A 22,019-nucleotide genomic window follows, 5' to 3' on the forward strand; every position below is an offset into this window, starting at 1 on the left:
CGGCTGACTGTGAGAGCTGTTCCCTGGTCGCGGTGGTTTTAAGTACTCCTCGGAGATCTTCAGTACTCCCTGACTATGGTACCCGAGTTGACAGCTTTAGTGCTTCATCAGAAAAATACCTATCAGCTTCAGCTTTTCGCTCGACGTAGAGACATCCTATTAAACTGAGGTATTATGAGGGCTACGTACTCTTAGAGTAAGCGCTTACTAAGTGGAAGTTACTGTTTTCCACCTGGAGAAAATAGGCTCCTCCACAGTGGGGGCTCTAATGAATACAACTTGGTAGCTGTAGTACTTTGATCAGTTTCAGGTCTTAGTATTGCAGTGTGCATAGAGTGTAACACAGCACCGACCGTGGCATCGGACAGTCTTCATTTGAGGTCTTTGTCCCTTACTAGCATGTCCTTGGCAGAGGGTTTTAGCCTCTCAGAACCTGTATATTTCAATGTAAATGGAGTTGTTGTAAAGATTAGATGAGATCATGTGTGCTCAGGAAATGGTAGCTGTTAAGATGATAAATCTCCCATGTCCTCCTCAACCTTATATGTACTTAAGCCATAAGCCATCACCAGTTCTTTTTTTTTTTTTTAAGAGAAATTTTTGCTAAAGGGCATGCATGCTTTCCAGAGAGACAGACAGAAAGTAAGAAATCACTCCCCAGGGGGATGGCCACGCTGCAGAACCTTCTCCTCCATTCTCCTCTCTGAATTCTGAGCACACATGCACATGCACCTGGAATGAATTTCAAGCCTCCAGGTCTGGAACTTGAACCACAATCGACCCTGTGGGAGTCCAGTGACATAACAATTATGCCATCTGCTGGTCCCAAGTTCGTATTTTTACATGAATATCTGTGGAGGTTTTCTACAGACCAGACACAGAAGATAAGAGTACCTTTGAGCAGCATCATAGACCCCAGCCTTTGAGTATTTCCCTTTGAGAAAGATTGTTTCCATTGTCTATAGGGGGCACAGGTGTTAGAGGAACTATAAGATCTGTGTAGTTGGTAAAGAACAAAGTGGGGGATCGTTGCCATGATGAGGCTGGAAGGTAGGCGGGTGCCAGACCATGGTGAACCATGTAGGGGTGTAGAAAAGATGTTGGGTTTTAGAGTAAGAATGATCAGACCCATTGGAGCTGAGCTGTCCTATGTGATAGTTACTAGCTTCTTGTGACTATTGAGACTGGAAATGTGGCTTGTCAATTAGCAGAGTGATGAAAGAGGTTCTGAATGAGCCTTGAGGAATCCACCCTTAACTGGGCAGTAATTCATGAACCTGCAAAGGAGACAAAAGGAGCAACAGAGGGTGCAGGAAAAATCAAGATGATGTGGTATCGTGAAAGTCAAGAGAAAAGAATACAACATGTATTGCTTAGTGAAGAGGATAAGTGGGAATGCATCATTAGACTAATTCATTGTTGTGTAGACATCATAGAGTGTGCTTATGCAAATACAGATGGTACAGTCTGTATACTAGGTAATATAGTGTGGCCTGTTATAATCACATGGGACCACCATAGTTAAAATGTCATTAAGGGGAACCAGCAGTTGGCGTAATGGCTATGTCACTGGACTCCCATGTAGTCGACCGCAGTTCGTGTCCCGGACCTGGTGGCTTAAAACTCACGCCGGGCGCATGTGCATGCGTGCCCAAGATCCCGAGAGGAGAATGGAGGAGAGGGGATTGCGGTGTGACCATCCCCCTTGGGGGGTGATTTCTCGCTTTCTGACTCTGTCTCTCTCTCTGTCTGTCTGGCGAGCGCACGCGCCCTATAGTGAAACCCCCCCCCCAAAAAAAAAAGTCATTAAGGGTTACAATGGTAGAAACTTTACTACTTCGAGAGGGTTACTACTTTGAGAAACTTTACACACAGGACTTCGGGAATATTTTGTATATGAGAGTCTTGTGAAACTAAATATGTGTATGTATTTCTCCATCTCTAAATTAGAATTGAGAGAAAAACAGTGTTAACAGTAAGTAGAGATTTTGAAAGAGTAAAGAGACCCCTTCAGAGGCCAGCAAGTGGCTTGGTGGTCAAGACACTGGACTCTCACTGGGTCACTGCAGTTCATGTCCCAGACCTGGCAGCTTGCTTTCTCTCTCTCTCTGGTGAGCCCACCTGTCCCATAGCAAATTAAATAATAATGAAAATAAACTAAATTCAAAAATTATTTTTTTAAAAAAGAGACCCCTTCAAACAGATATAATCAAAGATTAAGTATATATGAAACATATTCAACCTACAATTTGTGTTATTAGGATGTACTTTTTGAAGTTTCAGTGATGAACTCATGAAAGCCTATTTTCTACTGTAAATGCCTTATTTCCTCCTTCTCTTAGAGGGCGAGTAACCATGTCGGCAGCAGCTGTGGATGCAGTTAATGCTGCACCCCTGTCGGGGTCCAAAGAAATGAGTTTAGAAGAACCAAAAAAAATGACCAGAGAAGACTGGAGAAAGAAGAAGGAGCTAGAAGAACAGCGAAAACTGGGTAATGCCCCTGCAGAAGTTGATGAAGAAGGAAAGTAAGTATTTCAGTTTTGTGTGTGCTTTGTTCATTCAGAATTCAAATTCACATCTGCTTAGTTTATTAAATGCTCATCCTTTGCTTTAACAGGATGTCATCTTTACCATTTGCATCATTTTTGTTTTCATTATTTGTCTCACCAAATTGTATGCATAAAGTTTAGTAAATAAGGTCGAAAGGCTTAGAATGAACAGCAACAGTCCTTTTTCACCCTTCCTACATCCTTATCTGTTCTATAGAAGTGACTACATTTGGGACCAGCATATGGTGTAATGTTATATCACTGGACTCCCATATAGTTGACCACTGTTCAAGTCCCAGACCCAGTGGCTTCAAACTTATGCCAAGCACTTGTGCGTGCATGCCCAGAAATTATGACAAGAGAATGGAGGAAAAGGGATTGCGGCATGGTCATCCACCACCACCCCACTGGGGTGGGAGTGATTTCTTGCTTGCTTTCTTTCTGGCAAGCGTCTGCACCCTATAGCAAAAAATCTCTCTCAAAAAAAAGTGATACTTTATTTATTTATTTATTTGCCAGAGGGCATATGCAGTCACCAGAAGGGGGCAGGGAGAGAAAGCACCCCAAATGGGGTGTGGTTACCCTGCAATACTTTTTACTCCATTTCTCCATCCCATCAAGATTTTGGACATGTGTACACACACACATGCCTGGCATGTTTTTCAAGCCACCAGGGCTGAAATTCAAACCCCAGTTCAGTTATGTGGGAATGTGGTTCCCAGTGCAAAGTGCTTACCTCTGCACTACAGCGTTGACTTGGAAATACTTACTTTAAAAAATTTTTTTTAATTGTGGGACCAGCAGTTAGCGTAATGGCTGTGTCACTGGACTCCCATGTAGTCGACTGTGGTTCGCATCCCAGACCCGGTGGCTTAAAACTCACGCCAGGCGCGTGTGCGTGCGTGCCCAAGTTCCCGAGAGGAGAATGAAGGAGAAGGGATTGCGGCGTGGCCATCCCCCCTGGGGGGTGATTTCTCACTTTCTATCTCTCTGTCTCTCTCTGTCTGGTGAGCGCACGTACTCTATAGCAAAAACTTCTCAAAAAAAAAATTTTTTTTTTTAATTGCCAGAGTGTGTGTACACTGACCTGAGAGAGAAAGTACCTCACAGTGGGGCTCAGTCACACCACAGTCCCGTTCCTTTATTTCTCTGTCCCATCGGGATTTTAGACGTGCATTAACCTGTACCCAGTATGTTTTTCAAGCCACCAGGGCCAGGATTTGAACTTCTAGTAGCCATATGGCTCCCTACATAGCACTCTTAACCACTGTGCTATAGGGCAGTCCAGAAGTGATTACTTTTAAATGTTCCTATTTGTGTTTTTCTGCTTATTTTAATGTATCTACACAGTTACTTTAATGAACTGGTCTTAGACATCATGTGAAGCAAAATTTCTTGCTCTGATAGAAGACTTAGATCACTGGCATACATCTCTGTCCTTCTTCTTTGCTCCTCCCTTTTCAGTTGTATCACCGTTCCTAGTTTTTTGGTGGGAAATACAAATTTTTTTATATCTAATTGTTCTCTGTTATAGAGATAGCAATCATAGTCTCTCCCCATTGCAATATTTCTGTTCTTAGGTTCTGTATAAGCTATCTCTCTAACTGTTATTTTCAAGCATTATTCTTTAAAAATGTTTTTTTAATTTTATTACAGGGACATCAACCCTCATATTCCTCAGTATATCTCTTCAGTGCCGTGGTATATTGATCCATCAAAAAGACCTACTCTGAAGCACCAGAGACCACAACCAGAAAAACAAAAGCAGTTCAGCTCATCTGGAGAGTGGTACAAGAGGGGTGTAAAAGAGGTAGGCAACCCGTGTGTAGCCGCATGAGGATAGAGATTTTCTTTTAAGACCATAACGTAAGAATTTTTAATGCAATACTATATAAAGTAGAAACCTATCATACCTTATCTGGTACTGAAGTACATACTACTTTTGCCCTTGTATTTTCTCATATAAATAAAATAATATTGCTCAACTCCTTAAATTTTCATTTTTAAATGTGTAGAGACTCTAGCTGGTTTTCCTCTTAACAAATAAATCATTTCACTAGACAAAACAGTAATGAGGACCAAAGTTATTTCTTTCCTGTTCAGATAAACAAACTATTTTCTTTATTTTTCTTTATCCATTTGCAGAATTCTGTAACTACTAAGTACAGGAAAGGAGCATGTGAAAATTGTGGGGCTATGACACACAAAAAGAAAGACTGCTTTGAGGTAACTTCACTTTTGAGAATTTTGGAAACTGTATTTCTCTTTTCCTTGTCAGGGAGCTTCTGTCTTCTTTTCTTTCTTCTTTTTTCTTTTTTTCTTTTTACTTTTATTGTCACTCTCCAGAAAAAGGGAAAGATTAAAGCACCCTCACACACAGCAGTGGGGTTTGGTCATTTTTCTTGCACTTCTCTATCCCATCAGGATTTGGGGCATGCACATACATGCACCCAGTGTGTATTTCAAGCCATTGGGTCCACGGTTCGAACTGTGATTGGCCATGTGGGATCTGACTCCCAGTGCACAGCATTTTAACTGCTGTACTACAGGATGGCCCAGGGAGCTTCTGACTTCCTAAAATTTCCTATATTTAAGTATAAGGTAAATAAAAATTCATACGAAGTGGTTCAGGACCACCAAAATTTTCTGCTGGATACCTACTAATCAAATATCCCATAAAGTCCTATAGTAGTTTCACACTTACTCTAAAGATGATTTTTCTCTGGGCTACCAGTACTTAGGAAAAGATTCATCCTACTGTGTTTTCCAGAGACCCAGGAGAGTTGGAGCCAAATTTACAGGTACTAATATAGCTCCAGATGAACATGTGCAGCCTCAGCTGATGTTTGACTATGATGGGAAGAGGGACCGATGGAATGGCTACAATCCAGAAGAACACATGAAGATCGTAGAAGAATATGCCAAAGTTGATTTGGTGAGCATGATTTCTTGCTTTCCTGCTACCTTTAAATGATGTACAGTTTGCCCTGTTCCTTTTTTTTTTTTTTTTTTTTTTGGGGGGGGGGGGGGGGGTTTTTTTTTATATGGTGTATTTGGAGGTTTTTTGCTATAAGGTGCATATATGCTTGTTGGAAAGACAGAGACAGACAGAAGGTGAGAAATCACCCTCCCAGGGGGGATATCCACACCACAATCCCTTCATCTCCACTCTCCTCTCAGGATCTTGGCCACGCACACACACACACCCAGTGTGAGTTTAAGCCACTGGGTGCAGAACTCGAATTGTGGTCGGCTACATGGGAGTCCAGTGACATAGCCATTATGCCAACTGCTGGTCCCCAGTTTGCCCTGTTTGTAATTTAGCAACTGTCTTTTGAGTCTTGAAGCACTTTACAAATGATAGTATATTTATAGTAGCAGGCCTGACTGAATATGAAAATCAGCAGTGTGCCAGTCTTATTTAGCAGCAGTTCCTTCTTTGATTCTAGTTTTGTTCTTTGTTCCATGGCTTAGGTAGCAGATGTAGGAAACCTGAAAACAGGTTATTATCCAAAGCTTTTGACTTTCTGAGATTCTAAACCTTTGATCTCCAGGCTGTGACTTACTCATGAGCCTATGGTTACCTCACTTAGCATTTGGGGATAGCAGAAGGGGGGAGTAGATCATTTGTTTAGAAAATTTAAGTTTATTTACTTCAACCTCAATTTTTCCTGATGTTATTTACCTTGTTATCCTCATTCCTTCAAAAGTATAGTCACACTGCCTTTTTTAAAAATTAAAAGTAATATTTTAATATATAAGATTTTATACCAAAACATTGTAATATATAATAATTTTGGGTCTGTCTGGCAGCAGTCAGTCACTGGAGTTATGTGGCAGCTGTCCCCCTTTTTTTTTTTTTCCCTTTAGAAGATGGGTCTGCTTGCTGGGGCAGGGGCTGGTGGGAGGAGATGGCATCCTCCCCCAGTGGGAGTACAGTAGGCCACAGTGCCTTCTCTTGCATCTCTCCTTTTTTAATTAAAAAAAAAAAAAAAAAGATTTATTTCCATTTGTTGTTACTATCTTTAATTTGATCAGACAGAGAGAGAAAGGGAAAGTGGGAAAGCAAGCCACAGGTCTGGGACTTGAGCCACAGTTGGCCTGATGGGAATCCAGTGCCTTTAACCACCACGCCACATACTGGCCCACACCTCTCCTTTTTTTCAGGATTTTGGGCATGCATGCACATGAGCCTGGTGTGTCTCTCAACCCGCACAGTCAGCCATGTAGTATCCAGCTACCTCAAGCACAAGGCCACAGAGCCAGCCTGGCGGTTGTTCCTTTTTGGCAGGGCTTGTTCCCTTCAGTTTACCACTGGTACCATCTGGCTCAGTTTGTATTAATGCCTGGTTCAGTCAAGAGTTTGTAACTCCTGTTTTTATAGAATATTAAGTCTACGAGTAAGAAGAGTCTCAAAGAGATTCCTTGTTCAGTGACTTTTTCTGAAAACAATAAAATTATTCACTTTAAATGTACAAAAATTAAGTGGTTATTGGAATGTTTAAGTAATACTTAAATGTTTCTTTTCTTTTAGGCAAAAAGAACATTAAAAGCCCAGAAACTCCAAGAAGAATTAGCCTCAGGAAAATTAGTGGAACAGGCTGTAAGTAATAAAAATGATCAATGGAAAAAAAATTTAACTTTTAAAGAATTGAAAATTCTTTAAGAAACAATTTATATCTTTCTATTGAAAGGAAAAAGTAAAACTGCATTTTTTATGTAGTTCATGGAACTATAATCTGGTACAGTTATCATGGGAAAGATATTGTTATGAATACACACACACATACACCTTTTTGGAGTTAAATTAGTAGATCCAGCCCTCCCAAAGAATTTTCCAGATTTCAGAAAAATTATGCACGAAGATGTTCACTGCAGCATTTTTTAATAGTAGTAAGAAACTAAAACAGCTTAAAAGTCCAGGAAGAGGGAATTGTTTGAGTAAGCTATACATGCATCCATCTGTATAGTAGGATGTTATATAGCTCTTAAAGTGCCATTTTTTCGAGACTTTGTTAGCAATACTCGATAATACTTGCATTTTAATGATACATGAAAACATGTCAATATCACATAGAAAAAGGATCAGAATACAGTTTTTATTTAACGTAGAATTAATGGTTTTTTCTCTTTTTAAATTTTTTAGAGTTGCTTTTGGGCATATGTACTTGCTGTAGAGAAAGAGAGGGGAAGTAAGAAAACACTGTGCCCTTCCCCCCTCAGGGGGATGACCATGCCACAATCACTTCTCTCAGAAAGTTAGGCATGTTTTTCAAGTCAACTAGGTCTGGGATTCCGTCTGCACAGTCAGCCATGTGGGATCCTCCACCTTGACCACTCTGGTACCTGCTGGCCCAGTGACTTTTTTTTTTTAAATTTTTTTTTCTTATGTATTTTCCACATTTCCCATAATGAATATGTATTAGTTTTATAGCTGGGCAAAATTTTTCATATGAATGAAAGGTGTATTGTAGCCAGTTTTTTTTTTCTTTTTTTTCCTAAGAATTATTTAACTGTATTTATATTATTATTATTTAATTTGCTATAGGGCATGTGTGCTCACCAGTGAGAAAAAGAAAGTGAGAAAGTAGGCTACCCGTCTGAGACTCGAACCATGGTCAGCTATGTGTGAGTCCAGCACCTCAACCCCCATGCCACCTCCTGGCCGAACATTTAGAGTTTTTTAGTTAAGATTTCTAAAAGAGACTCTTAGCATGGATGAGTTACAAAGCAAACAATTCAAGAAGTAATTATCAAATAAACAGTTACTGAGTCATCCTATTAGGTAATTAGGACTGAAGTTACCAAATGGGTATTTAAAACACAGCTCTATTCCTGGTTTGCAGTGTGTTTTTTGAGCCTCAGTTTATCACGTCTAAATAGAGATGATGTAGCACCTATCCCCAGAAGCCTTAATACACTTGGTATTTGGTAGCTATTATTGTTATTTGTTATTTACCAACTCTAGAAAAAGGTAAAGGTCTTACTCTTCTTGTTCTAATTAACATATCCTTTGTTGTTTGTGGTAAACATAATATGTTTCTCCAGTAAAGTTACTTACATACATGTCAGGAACTGACGATTTTTGGCCACTTGGATGCTTGGTTATTAAGATAAATAGATAAATTGCACGTAGTAGAGAAATCTCTGCTATGGAGACCTAGTGGTTACTATGGCAGTATAAATGTTCTTTGTTAAATTAGTAATTAGTGGGAACTCTAAATAAGTTATTTGAAAGAAATAGATTTTTTTTCTTAGTTTTACTGTAGGGCCTGTATGCTTGCCTAAGAGAGCGAAGGAGAGAAATCATCCCCCAGGGGGTGACCATGCTGTAGTCTCTTTTTCCTCCACTTTCCTCTTGGGATTTTGGCTTCATATCCACAAGCACCTGGCATATTTTTCAAGCTGCCAGGTCCAGGACTTGAACCATGAAGTCAGTGATATGGGATCTAGCCTCCTTAACCTTCATGCCACAGCTGATCCCCAGAAAGTAAAGTAAAAGTAAAACTATAAAAATGTAAAAATAAAAAAATAAGAAGAAGAAGAAGAAAGATCTGCCAATGGCATGGTAGTCATATAACCAGTCATTTTTTGTTCATTTGAATTTTTTCCCAATGTTTTGATATTATACAGAAAACTGCAAATCATATCATGTACATACAATTTTTTTTTCTTCGCCAGAGGGCACCTGTGCTTGCTGGAGAGAAACAGAAAGAGAAAAAGCAAGAAAGCACTCTCTATGGGTCATGGTCATACCACAATCCTTTCTCCTCCATTTCCCCCTCCTTTTAAGATTTTGGGCACACATGCACATATGCCTGGTATGCCATGAACTCAAACCATGCAGTTGGCCATGCAGGATCTAGTTCACATAACCAGCAGGCCATGGGCCAGCCCCGTACGTCTTTAGATAATTTTCTTAGGACAGGTTCCTCGAACTATACTTACACACACACACACACACACACACACACACACACACTTATGCATTTACCAGGGAGAGACAGAGAAAGACAAAGTGAGAAAGCACCCCTATGGGGAATAGTCATGCCATAGTCTCTTCTACTTAATCTCTCCTGTCAAGATTTTGGGCATACATGTACACCTGTGTTGCTGTTGTAGTGACTATGTATATTTCTAATTTTGATGACATATCAATTACCATTACAAAAGTTACACAGATTTATGGTCTCATCAATATACTGCATTTACACACACCTGTTTTCACATCCCTAATCACATCACTAGTTTTCCAAAGTATTTTTAATCTTTAAAGCCTTTTTAATAAGACATAATAAAGTACTGACTGGCTTATTGTAGGCATCCAATGGCATTAAAAAGTATCCTGGCCTTAATGAAGAAAAGAGTGTCTTTGTGATAAGAATTTTAGATTCTGCTTAAGTCTTCATTTGTGTCATCTAAGTATATTTTTCTTCATTTTCCAAACTTACAAAGGCTGTTTTGACTCTGAAGATACTTACTACACCATCCTAGCAACATTTAATTTTTGGACTTAATAGAAAACTAGTGAGTTTTAATGAACATAGTATGTCTGAAGACTGTCATTTGGAAGTTAGTATTTATTGAGTACTTCGGTCATCTTAATTTTCCTGTTACCATTATTTGACTTTATATATATAAAATCCCATATCAGTGAAAATTTAGTATAGAAATTTTCTGACTTTGTAGACAGAATTCACTGTTCTCGATGTCATACTTATATTCAGAACTGTGCTTATTACAGGAGAGAAATTTGAGAACTTGTTCAGTTAGAATTGAGTTATATTGTTTTAACAGTGTTAAATAATCAGTAGAGTAAGTGAAATAAAGTTACAAATTCTTTTCCCTCTTTCATGATCCAGAATTCTCCAAAACATCAGTGGGGAGAAGAGGAACCAAATTCTCAGACGGTAAAAAATATTGGCCCTGTTTATATTAAATTTTTTGATTTCTGGTAGCTAATAATAAATAGATATTTAGCTTTTAAAGAACTTTTACATAGCTTTTATAGAATACAAAGTGAGTAAGGGTTTGTTCAAGGGAAAGTAAGGGAAAATAGAACTAGACACTAGTTTTTTTTCCTCACTATTTCTTTTTCTCTCTTTCCAGGAAAAAGATCATAATAGTGAAGATGAGGATGAAGATAAATATGCAGATGATATTGACATGCCTGGACAGAATTTTGACTCTAAGAGAAGAATTACAGTCCGGAATCTCAGGATTCGAGAAGATATTGCAAAGGTAAGTTTTGCCAAGTTAACATACACATTTTAAAAATATTTCTTCCCAACCTAGATTTTACTAATCACATATGATAATAATGGGTAGTAGTAAGCAGAGTCATTCCAAAATAAGGTATCATTCTATTTTTTTTTAAGAATTACTTTATATAACTTTATTTGCTTATTTTTAAAAAATTTGACCAGAGAGGGACAGACTGAGAATGAGAGAGAGGGAGGGAAAGTGAGAAAGCAAGCTGCCAAGTCTGGGACTCGAACTATGATCGGCCCTGTGGAGTCCAGTGCCCTTAACCACCATGCCACCTGCTGGCCCCAGTATCATTCTATTTTTATCTCTTCACTTGTACCTAGGAAGTGTACACACATATTCTCTTGATAAGGACTCCGGTTTGTCTGCTGAAATCTTTGTTCTAAGTAGATACTAATTCATTCTATAAACATTTTTTTCTTGTAGTATTTAAGGAATTTAGATCCAAATTCTGCCTACTATGATCCCAAAACTAGAGCAATGAGAGAGAATCCTTATGCCAATGCAGGAAAGAATCCAGATGAGTAAGTATCCAGTTAAAGTTACAGATTTCAAGATAACGGAAAGTTCATTCTTTTCTGGCCCAGCCATATATGTTCATTTTAATTCAGGTTCAATTTTATGAATCAACTTTTAAAAAATCGGTCTCTGATTTTTTTAAAAAATTTATTTATACTTACAGAGTGAGTTATGCTGGAGATAACTTCGTTAGATACACAGGAGATACCATTTCAATGGCTCAGACACAGTGTAAGTATTTGCTCTATGTCAGGTCATTTTATGTCAGCTTTTAAGAAATTGGAGATAATTGTTTTTTTGTTTGTTTTGGGGTTTTTTTTTTGGAGGTTTTTGTCATAGGGCGCGTGTGCTCGCCAGACAGACAGAGATAGATAGAGAGACAGAAAGCGAGAAATCACCCACACCCACCCCCGGGTGGATGGCCACGCCGCAATCCCTTCTCCTCCATTCTCCTCTCAGGATCTTGGGCACGCATGCACATGCACCCGGCCTGAGTTTTAAGCCACCAGGTCCAGGATGCAAACCGTGGTTAACTACATGGGAGTCCAGCGACATAGCCATTATGCTAACTGCTGTCCTAGGGATAATTGTTTAAAGTTTGTTTGCAAGAAGCATGCAATAATACGTGTAGCTGGCAACTTATTAAGATGTTTTGAATTTCTGCAGTGTTTGCTTGGGAAGCGTATGACAAGGGATCTGAAGTGCATCTGCAGGCTGACCCAACAAAACTAGAGTTGTTGTATAAGTCCTTCCAAGTCAAGAAAGAAGACTTCAAAGAACAGCAGAAAGAAAGCATTCTGGAAAAGGTAACTTTGACCAAAATGCTAAAAGAGCTTTCCTTAAAGAGAAGTTACTAATAAATAAGTGTTCATTTTACATTTGGTAAGCATTACAAAGGCTGTCCTTTTTAATCCATGAGGAATAGTCCTTTGCTTTCGTTGACTTAGTCCATTGCTATATACTTCCTATATCAGTGAGCTGTCATGGCAAAACAAGACACTCCAGAATTTAGTAGTTTAAAATAAACATTTACAACAAACACGATTCTATCCTTCAGCCCAGTAAAGGATGTTCTCTTAAAGTTTCTAAACTTGCAGATAAACTCTGTAGAGGTTCAAATGCAAATTCATGTTGTAAATATATTTAATAATGTCCAATGTCCTTCTAGTATGGTGGCCAAGAACACTTGGATGCTCCTCCAGCTGAATTGCTTTTAGCCCAGACTGAAGACTATGTGGAGTACTCAAGACACGGAACAGTCATCAAAGGGCAGGAGCGGGCTGTTGCATGCTCTAAGTACGAGGAAGATGTGAAGATCAACAATCACACAGTATGTGATAAAGTAGAACCATTTCATGACCTTGTTGGTTTAGCTCTGTATCGCAGTTTTCTATAACAACTTCATTTGTAACCATTACTTTGCTTTTATGTCAATATTTGTTTTAAGAAATTTTTCCAAAAGTAGGAAAAATGTGAAAGAATACTACCGTGTTAACATATATGCCCACCATCTAGATTCAAAAAATGTTTACATGTTGCTATATATGCTTTGTCTAGGTATTTATGTGCACAGATGCAAACTGGGGCTGTGTATGTGTGTGTTAATATGTATATTATATGTTATATGTGTATATTGTATGTTTATACATACACACACATATATAGTGATGTATTTGTAAATTTTATTGACTGAAGCATTTAGAAGTTATAGGCATCATGACATTTCAGCCATAAGCACTATTATCCCAAATCTTTTAAAATGTAAGGTTATTCTCCTGCTTAATCACATTATCATTACTACACTTCAAAAAATTGATACCGTCTTGGGGCCTCACTTCCAAAATGAAGAAGAAAAGAAGGAACAATGGCTGTGCCAAAAAGGGCCATGGCCACATGCAGCCTATTTGCTACATAAACTGTGCCTGATGTGTGCCCAAGGATCAGGTTATTAAGAAATTCGTGATCCGAAACATAATAGAAGCTGCAGTTGTCAGGGACAACTCCAAAGCAAGTGTCTTCAATACCTGTGTGCTCCCCAAACTGTATGTGAGGCTACATTACTGTGTGAGTTGCGCCATTCATAGTAAGGTAGTCAGGAACCAATCTTGTGAAGCTTAGAAGGACCAAACACCCCCACCCCAATTTAGACCTGTGGGTGCTGGCCCTTGCCCTCCACCTAAGTCCTTCTAAGGAGTTGAGTCTCTAAGGGCTGAAGAACTGTCCTCTGGGAAAATAACTTATGAAAAAAAATGGTTTTCTTGGAGAGGTTTTTGCTATAGAGCGTGTGCACTTGCCAGAGAGACAGAGACAGAAAGCGAGAAATCATACCCCAGTGGGGATGGCCATGCTGCAATCTTCTCCATTCTCCTCTTGGGATCTTAGACATGCATGCACATACACCTGACATGAGTTTAAGCCACTGAGTGTGGGACTTGAACCGCAGTCAACTACATGGGAGTCCAACGAAATAGCCATTACACCATCTGCTGGTCCCAAGAAAAAATTTTTCAGTCAGAATCCAATTAAAGTGTATTTTGATAATTATTTGGTTATTAGAGTGTTACTCTTTTGGAGGGGGTTAGTTTTATTTTTGTTTTTGTTTTTTAGTTTTTGCTGTAAGGCACATAAACTCAACAGAGAGATTAGGGGTTGGGGGAAAGTGAGCATGAGGGAAAGTGAGAAATCACTCCGGGGGGATGGCCACACTGCAGTCCCTTTGCCACTCTCCTCTCAGGCATGCACACACACATGCCCAGCATGATTCTCAGGTTGCGTGGTCTGGGACTTGACTATTCCCTGATAATATCCGGTAACTTATTTCTCTATCCCTTATATTGACTTATAAATAAGAATTCATGTCTAAACGCTTGATTAGATATAAGATTGTTTTGTTTGGTTTTGCTTTTTAGTCTGCTATAGGGTGAGTGTGCTCACTAGAGAGCGAACAAGAAAGGGAAAATGGGAATTCATATCCCCAGTCCGAGTCCTGGACCCAGTTGCTTAAATTCACACCGGGCACCTGTGTGTGTGTGCCCAAGATCCCAAGAGCAGAAGGGATTGCAGCATGGCCATCTCCCCCTGGGGGTGATTTCTCACTTTCTGTCTCTCTGTCTCTCACTGACTTTCTGCTATAGCGCATGCGCCCTATAGCAAAAACCTTTCAAAAAATTTTTAAAAAGAAAAAGAAGACTGGCCAGTGATTGTGTATGAGTGATGTGAGCTAGGCAAACTGTATGAACTGGAAAACAAACCTTGTCTATTAAGGGTACACAAACACTGTCTAATAGGGACATCTACCCTTCAGTCACATTCAGGTACTACCAAGTAGGGATGAGGCCTAGGATTGTCTACGTTTTAATATCTCAAGAGAATTCAGATAGCCTGATCTTTTTTCATAGGCTTTTCAGAATTGACTGTTAGAACTGCAGTGTCTGGGACCAGCAGTTAGTGTAATGGCTATGTCACTGGACTCCCATGTAGTTGACCGCGGTTCGAGTTCCGAACCTGGTGGCTTAAAACTCATGCCAGGCGCGTGTGCATGCGTGCCTAAGATCCTGCAAGGAGAATGGAGGCGGAGGGATTGTGGCGTGGCTATACCCCCTGGGGGGTGATTTCTCACTTTTTGTTTCTCTGTCTGTCTGGCGAGCGCACACACCCTATAACAAAAACCTCTCCAGAAAAAAAAGAACTGCAGTGTCTTCTCATTTGAGGTAGAGCTGCCCTTCCCTGTTAGCCAGCCCTGAAATCCTCATAATTTTTCTCCCAAATTATTTTTAAAAGAGCTGTATTATTTTATATTCCTGTCAGTAGTAAATAGAAGTCCCTAATTTTAGCTTCCTTGTAATGTCCCTCTTTCTGCAGCATATCTGGGGATCTTACTGGAAAGAAGGCCGATGGGGATACAAATGCTGTCACTCTTTTTTCAAGTATTCCTATTGTACTGGAGAAGCTGGGAAAGAGGTTGTTGTAAGTAATTGCACTGTGGTTCTTAAAGGTATAAGATAACCAAAATTCTTGAGTCAAACTCCTTATAAAATATATCTTATATTTTAAATTTTAACTTTTACATGAATTCTGTGACACTTAACTCAAATGATATGTATTTTCCCATAGAATTCAGAAGAAGGTATTATAAATGATATAGCTGGAGAAGAAGGTGTGAAAAAACCTCAGACCCTCATGGAGGTTAGTCTGTAATCATTTATTCTGAATTTTTAAGTCCTGAAGAGAGAAGACTTTAAAACCCGCAGTAGAGTTTTGTTTTTCCACTACTTATGCTGTATTTCAATCCTCCCTCCCAGATGCATCAGGAAAAACTGAAAGAGGAGAAAAAGAAGAAAAAAAAGAAAAAGAAGAAGCATCGAAAGAGCAGTTCAGATAGTGATGATGAGGAAAAGAAGCATGAAAAATTGAAAAAGGTACTTTGTGAAGTCTCAGTAAAATGGCAAATAACAGTAATCTTTGTTTTTAGATATCTTAAGAAATAATCTAGTCCTATCTGCAAATTTATTTTTAAAATGAGGAAATGAGCCCAGAATCAGGGTTATTTCCCAGTTCACACTACTGAAAGTTTTATGGATATTACCTTCATCTTAGAGTATTTAAGAAATGTCACAAATGCATAAAAGCTCCATAATTTGAAAGTTCTTGGGGAAAGTCAGACTTGCATCCTCTACCAGAGGTATCAGTTGTGAGCTTGTATCAGTAAAATGAACCTTGATTCATTTTCATTAGTAAATAAAATTTCCTTAATATTGACTATAAATGTTACAGAATGTTTTGTGCTCTATGAAAGTATTCTGTGACCCAGTAGAAGAAAAAGGCTGACTCAAGACTGGCTGGTGGCGTGGTGTTTAAGGGTGCTGGACTCCCACATGGTCGACCATGGTTTGAGTCCTGGACCTGGTGGCTTGATTTTTCACTTTCCATCTCTCTTGCTCTCTCTCGCTCTGTCCCTCTCTGGTCAATTAAAAATAAATAAATAAATAAATATTTTTTAAAAAAAGAAAGAAAGAAAAGAAAAAGGCTGACTCTTAAGCTCTGTCAGGCAATCTAGGTTTTTCATGTAGCAGTTCATACTCAGTGAGGTCTTTCAGTACTTTGCCACTTTTGACCAGTAGAGATTGGATATACAGCCATGGTAATTATTTGTTCCCCTCTCACTATAGGCACTGAATGCAGAGGAGGCCCGCCTTCTTCATGTCAAAGAGATCATGCAGATTGATGAGAGGAAGAGGCCTTACAATAGCATATATGAAACCCGGGAACCCACTGAAGAGGAAATGGAGGCCTATAGGATGAAACGTCAGAGGCCAGATGACCCCATGGCTTCTTTCCTTGGACAACAGTAACTAGTCAGAGGTTTGTCCAGAATGGGCACAACTAATAGGTTCTTTTCGGCTTCTTGATGATGACTGTAGAAAAATCTTCGTCTACTTTTCTGCCATTTGGCTTTAATAGAGCTTTCAGAAGTCTCCATATGAATTCATTTCTTCCACACTGAAGGAACAAAACCAATAAGAAAAATAAAGAGGAAGTATATTAAGCGTGGATTAAGATTTTTATTTCTGATTTTGTGTTAGTGATGTGGAAAGAAGCCTTGGCTTTCTGCCTATCAAGAGTGAAATCAGATGTCTTCTAATCAGCAGTTACTGAGTCTCAAACTTTATTTCCTCAATTTTCGTGACCTTTTATTTAGTGTTAGCACAGATTTTGAAGGTAGATTGATTACTTTCTCAAAACCAGAGCAATTTTTTAAATTGCTACTAACTTTATAATTTCAATTATTTAATAATCATTTGTTTTCATCTGCATCGGAAAACCACTTGGTTATCCTGGATCTGTAGCTGAAATATTCTACCTTGGGCTTTGTGTCACTGAAAAGAAATCTGTAGAAAAACATGTAAATAAATTTATCCCCTGTGTCAATCTGTGTAGTAATAAATGTTTTTCATTTGGTTATTAGATTTTTATTAATATATTTTCTGTAACATACATCCAGAACTGAACTTGTTAGCCTTTGAATGGTTAACAGCTATTTTTTTGTCCTTGAGCCAGTATTGACTGATGAATAATATTGGGTTATCAGAAAAGTCATGATGCATTTTGTAGAAATGCAAAGAACTCATGACTTTTCCAGCTACCCAATAGGTCAGATTTACCATCCTAGCCCTAAGCCTATGTACATAAAAATCCTTTCCTTTATCATAGAAGTGGTTTGTGATCCAATCATGGATATCAAACTATATATTAGTTATTCTATACTCTTTTAAAATCTGTCATAGCCAGCAGATGCTACTTTACTAAAATTTGCAGATAGTAAAGCCTGAAGTTGAAAATTTTTCAAAGAATTGTTAAGCATGACTGGTTGAGGATATTAGTAACTGAGATTGCCATGATCATCAAGCCTCTTGTAAGAACACTGTGAAGATAAACAGAATGGGATCAGTGCAAATGAAGCAGCCTATTAAAAATCCCTGACATGAGTACATTGACTTTTATACCTTTTTTAGCTGTCAAAAATCACTTATATGATACTGCATTAAGTCAGCATCTCAGAAATAGCAGTTATACAAGAGCAACAAAGAAAAGTTCTCAAGTACTATGGATTTATATGGTCTCTAGATTCAGACTAATAGAAGTTAAAACAGCAAATGGTTACCTACTTGAAGGATGTCAAAAATTTGTTCTCATATTCCTACCTTCACACAGGATGGTTCAGCATAAAGTTTGACATTGATGTCTATTTTGTATTTTATCTTTTGTTAATAAAAGTAATGTTATTAAAAATACTTAAATGTGTTATCTTAAATATTTGTAGAAAGTTGATTGAAGTTGGCAGGGAGCCTAGATTAGCTTCTGTGAGCTTGTATTCGAAAATTTTAGCAGCCTTGGAACCAGCAGATGGCATAATGGTTACGTTGCTGGAGTCCTATGTAGGCAACAACGGGTTGAGGCCCAGACCCAGCAGCTTTTTTTTTTTTTCAGAGGTTTTTGCTGTAGGGCGCATGCGCTTGCCAGACAGACAGAGAGAGACAGAAAGTGAGAAATCACCCCCCAGGGGGGATGGCCACGCCGCAGTCCCTTCTCCTCTGTTCCCCTCTCGGGATCTTGGGCACGCACGCACATGCACCCGGCGTGAGTTTTAAGCCACCGGGTCGGGAATGTGAGCCGCGGTCAACTACATGGGAGTTTAGCGACATAGCCATTACGCTAACTGCTGGTCCCCCAGACCCAGCAGCTTTAAACTCATGCCAGGCATATGTGAGCATGGTCCTCCTCCCAGGAGGTGATTTCTCACTTTCTGTCTCTCCAGCGAGTGCATGCGCCCTACAGCAAAAATCTCTCAAAAACAAAAAGAAAATTTCGGCAGCCTTTAACTCAAATGTGACACCTAACCTTTCTGAGCCTCTTTCTTCTACAAAGCCTAATTTACTCTGATTTTAATCCTGTAATATCTAAAATAATGTCTTATTTGTTTCACTTTGGAAAAAAGTAACACCTAGGACATTACTCAGATGTAAACTGCGATTACTATCTCAATAATAAATGTTTTTCAAGTGCAGGAATCATGTGCTGTGATTTTCTCTCCCCCCGCCCCCTTCAGGTTTTTGAGGTAAGGCATATGTGCTTGCCAGAAAGAGACAGAGAGGGGGAAAATGAGAAATCAGACCCCCAGGGGAATGGCTGGGAGTGCAATCCCTTTCCATTCTCCTCTTGGGATTTGGGGCACATGGACACACATGCGCCCACCATGATTTTCAAGCTGCCAGCTCCAGAATTCAAGCCATGGTCAGCCATGTGAGAGTCTAGGACCTTAGCCACCATGCCACCTGCTGGTCTGTGTGCTGTAATTTTTATATGTTATCTCCTCCAAAGAACTTCATGAGTGGGATTTTATTCCTGTTTTACAATAGGTGGACAGACTTAACCGATTCCAAATAGCTTGCTTGATTCCCAGTAGAACCAGGACACAAAACCAGGTATCTCATTCTAAAACCTACCACTTTAGTATTTAAGGCCCTGACTTCTGGACCAGGAGGGCTGGTCTGCAGTTTCTTCCATTGACAAACCTTATCAGGCCCTCATTATTTGCTAGGTTCAGCCTTAACACTGAAAGTGATGTATTGGTCCCACATTCTTTGACACTCTCTAAATCCCACTCCAACTATGTAGAATGCTTCTAAGAAGAGTGCAAATAATAAATACTTCATTAAAAGAATTCCGGGAGAAAATACCCCCAAAATAGGAAAGAGGGCTGTTTTGTTTCTTTTTCCTCCAACAATGTTCTCTAGTTTCTACTCCTGTATTTTTCTCTAAAACCTTTCTAATATGGGTTTATTACTCTCAAATCTTGTTTAGAATATTTCTGAACAAAATTTAAATTTCTTCTAGGGTGGATTAATGATTCTTAGGAAATCTGCATGCTCTAATTCATGGGTAGGGGTGACCTGCGTGTGAAACAGGATACAAATTGTAGAAGCTCATCCTCCAGTATGAGTATCCTAGTGGAATTTCAAGCCTGTCCCATTTGCCTGAGCGTTTACTTTGGGGGCACAATGGGCTTCCTTCTCTTTTAGTAATTATGAGAGCTTTGTCATTTCCCAAGATCAAAACCTGACACTTCTAGGGCTCTGAGTATTTAAAAGTAGAACTAGAGTGACTCCCATTACTGAGATTGAGCAGTTCAATCCTTTCTCGCAAGCACAATAAAAACATGTCCAGCTCCATTGTACACAATAAAAATTGGAGAGGGCCAGCGCGCATGCTTCCTACTCAAGACAACCGGCCCACGGCCAGTTGCTACCGCGCCTGCGTACGGGGAGCCGCCTCGCCCTGTCTGCGGGCGGGAAGCAACCGGGGAACCCGGATGGAAGCCTGGCCCGGCGGAGGCAGCGGGCCTGCCCGCGCTTCTGTCTCCCGGCGCTCGGCGGTCAGGCCTCAGGAACTGCGGGTCCCGACAGCCTGGGTCTGGGCCCAGGCTGAACGGGCCTGAACCGGGCCTTTAAAAGAAGTGGGAGCATCCCCTGGGCCCGTGCCCTCCGCGTGCATTTTCACAGTTAAACCTCCCAGCCGCCGACGAGGTAAATACTGTTATTCCACTTGAGGAATGAGGCGTGGGTAGTCCCCGCCCGTATGTGTCACAGCCGAGGTTCTGGCGCCTGCCTTGGAGCGTCTGCCCCCGGCTGCATTCCCGCCAGTTCTCCTGGCCACTGACGGTAACTGGGAACCGCTATGAAGTCCCCGCCTCTCCAGGCACGCACGCCTGCCCTAACCTGCACAGGTGCTGGCCCGCTGCAGCACGCAGGCTTGTACACCTGCGCTTTGGCGTTGTTCCTGCGGTCATACATGTATGTATTTTACTCTAAATATTTCTGTTATGTACATGTTTGGTTTTGACTGACTTTTCTCGCAGTTAATGATACTTTTTCATATCTACTCCTCACACACCTTCAAGAGACTCGCTAAAGAATCATTCTTAAAATCAGTAATATCTAACAGCAGTTTGTTGTTGTGATGACACTTTAACGTTTACTTTTTTTAGGATGTCGTAATTCCTAGATGCCACAAAGGAGCAAGTGGAAATTGTGAGGTTCTAAAACAAGAAAGCCTCTGGGGTGGTAAGTCCTTTCTTGAAGATCTTGACAATTCTTGCTACTTATTTCCCCATGGGACGGGGGTGGGGGTTGAAGAAGGACATTATAAAAGGGTTTTCCTGAAAATTATTTCATTAAAAATGGGTAAATCTTAAATCAAAATATACTCAAGGGTAACATAGTTACTACCATCATGTGATAGTAATCTGGATAGAAGGAATAGACTCTTAACAGACTCTGTAACGACTTCTAATAAAACCTTTTTCCTTTATCTTCTGTGCCTTCTCAAATATACATGTAAATATACATAACAGAACATAGTAAATATACATAACAGAATACAGAACAATAAGCATTTTTATGCTGATGTCATCATTTAACTAAGAGTGATTTGAAATATAAGTGATTATAGATAAGGCTTAAAAGCAATTCTAAACTTCAATTGTCTTTATTTTTTTTTTAAGATTTATTTATTTATTTATTTATTTATTCATTCATTCACATTCCTTCATTTTAATTTGACCAGAGAGAGAGAGAGAGAGAGAGAGAGAGAGAGAAGAAAGTGAGAAAGCAAGCCACCAGGTCCAGGACTTGAACCGTGGTCGGCCACATGGGACTGTCCAGCGCCTTAACCACTACGCCACTTGCTGGTCCCTTCAGTTGTCTTTTTTGACTGGCAAACATCTTCAAAAAAAAATTTTTTTTGGGGGGGGGCCACACATGCTGGGCTATGATTTTCAAGCCACCAGGTCTAGAACCTGAGCTGTGATTGACCACATGAGAGTCCAGCACTTTTTTTTTTTTTTTGGAGAGGTTTTCGCTATAGGGCGCATGCGCTCGCCAGACAGACAGAGAGAGACATAGAGACAGAAAGCGAGAAATCACCCCCCAGGGGAGATGGTCACGCCGCAATCCCTTCTCCTCCATTCTCCTCTCGGGATCTTGGGCACGCACGCACACGCACCCGGCCCGTCCTCCAATTTTTAACAGACTTATAAGAAACAGTCATGGGAACCAGCAGTTAGTGTAATGGCTATGTCGCTGGACTCCCACGTAGTCGACCGTGGTTCGTGTCCCGGACCCGGTG

The 22,019-nt window shown here is 39.9% G+C and overlaps 2 protein-coding genes across 2 annotated transcripts in view; both read left to right on the plus strand.

Moving 5' to 3' along the window:
• The window catches only part of SLU7 (spliceosome associated SLU7), an 18,455-nt gene extending 328 nt beyond the window's left edge, over positions 1-18,127 (plus strand). Inside the window, exons 2-16 of the mRNA XM_006165059.3 lie at positions 2,343-2,525; positions 4,206-4,359; positions 4,695-4,775; positions 5,320-5,484; positions 7,084-7,152; positions 10,412-10,459; positions 10,659-10,790; positions 11,244-11,341; positions 11,500-11,567; positions 12,003-12,142; positions 12,505-12,666; positions 15,198-15,302; positions 15,450-15,521; positions 15,638-15,754; positions 16,505-18,127. Of these exons, the coding sequence (XP_006165121.1) occupies positions 2,356-2,525; positions 4,206-4,359; positions 4,695-4,775; positions 5,320-5,484; positions 7,084-7,152; positions 10,412-10,459; positions 10,659-10,790; positions 11,244-11,341; positions 11,500-11,567; positions 12,003-12,142; positions 12,505-12,666; positions 15,198-15,302; positions 15,450-15,521; positions 15,638-15,754; positions 16,505-16,687 (1,764 nt within the window). The 5' untranslated portion in view covers positions 2,343-2,355 and the 3' untranslated portion in view covers positions 16,688-18,127. The remainder of the gene's footprint in view (positions 1-2,342; positions 2,526-4,205; positions 4,360-4,694; positions 4,776-5,319; positions 5,485-7,083; positions 7,153-10,411; positions 10,460-10,658; positions 10,791-11,243; positions 11,342-11,499; positions 11,568-12,002; positions 12,143-12,504; positions 12,667-15,197; positions 15,303-15,449; positions 15,522-15,637; positions 15,755-16,504) is intronic.
• Positions 18,128-20,188: 2,061 nt separating this feature from the next.
• ZBED8 (zinc finger BED-type containing 8) overlaps positions 20,189-22,019 on the plus strand; it is a 9,531-nt gene continuing 7,700 nt past the window's right edge. Inside the window, exons 1-2 of the mRNA XM_006165060.2 lie at positions 20,189-20,419; positions 20,881-20,956. The gene's annotated coding sequence lies outside the window, so the exon portion shown is untranslated. The remainder of the gene's footprint in view (positions 20,420-20,880; positions 20,957-22,019) is intronic.

The sequence above is a fragment of the Tupaia chinensis genome, unplaced genomic scaffold (assembly GCF_000334495.1).
Source record: "Tupaia chinensis unplaced genomic scaffold, TupChi_1.0 Scaffold143796_1, whole genome shotgun sequence".
NCBI classification, from domain to species: Eukaryota; Metazoa; Chordata; class Mammalia; order Scandentia; family Tupaiidae; genus Tupaia; species Tupaia belangeri.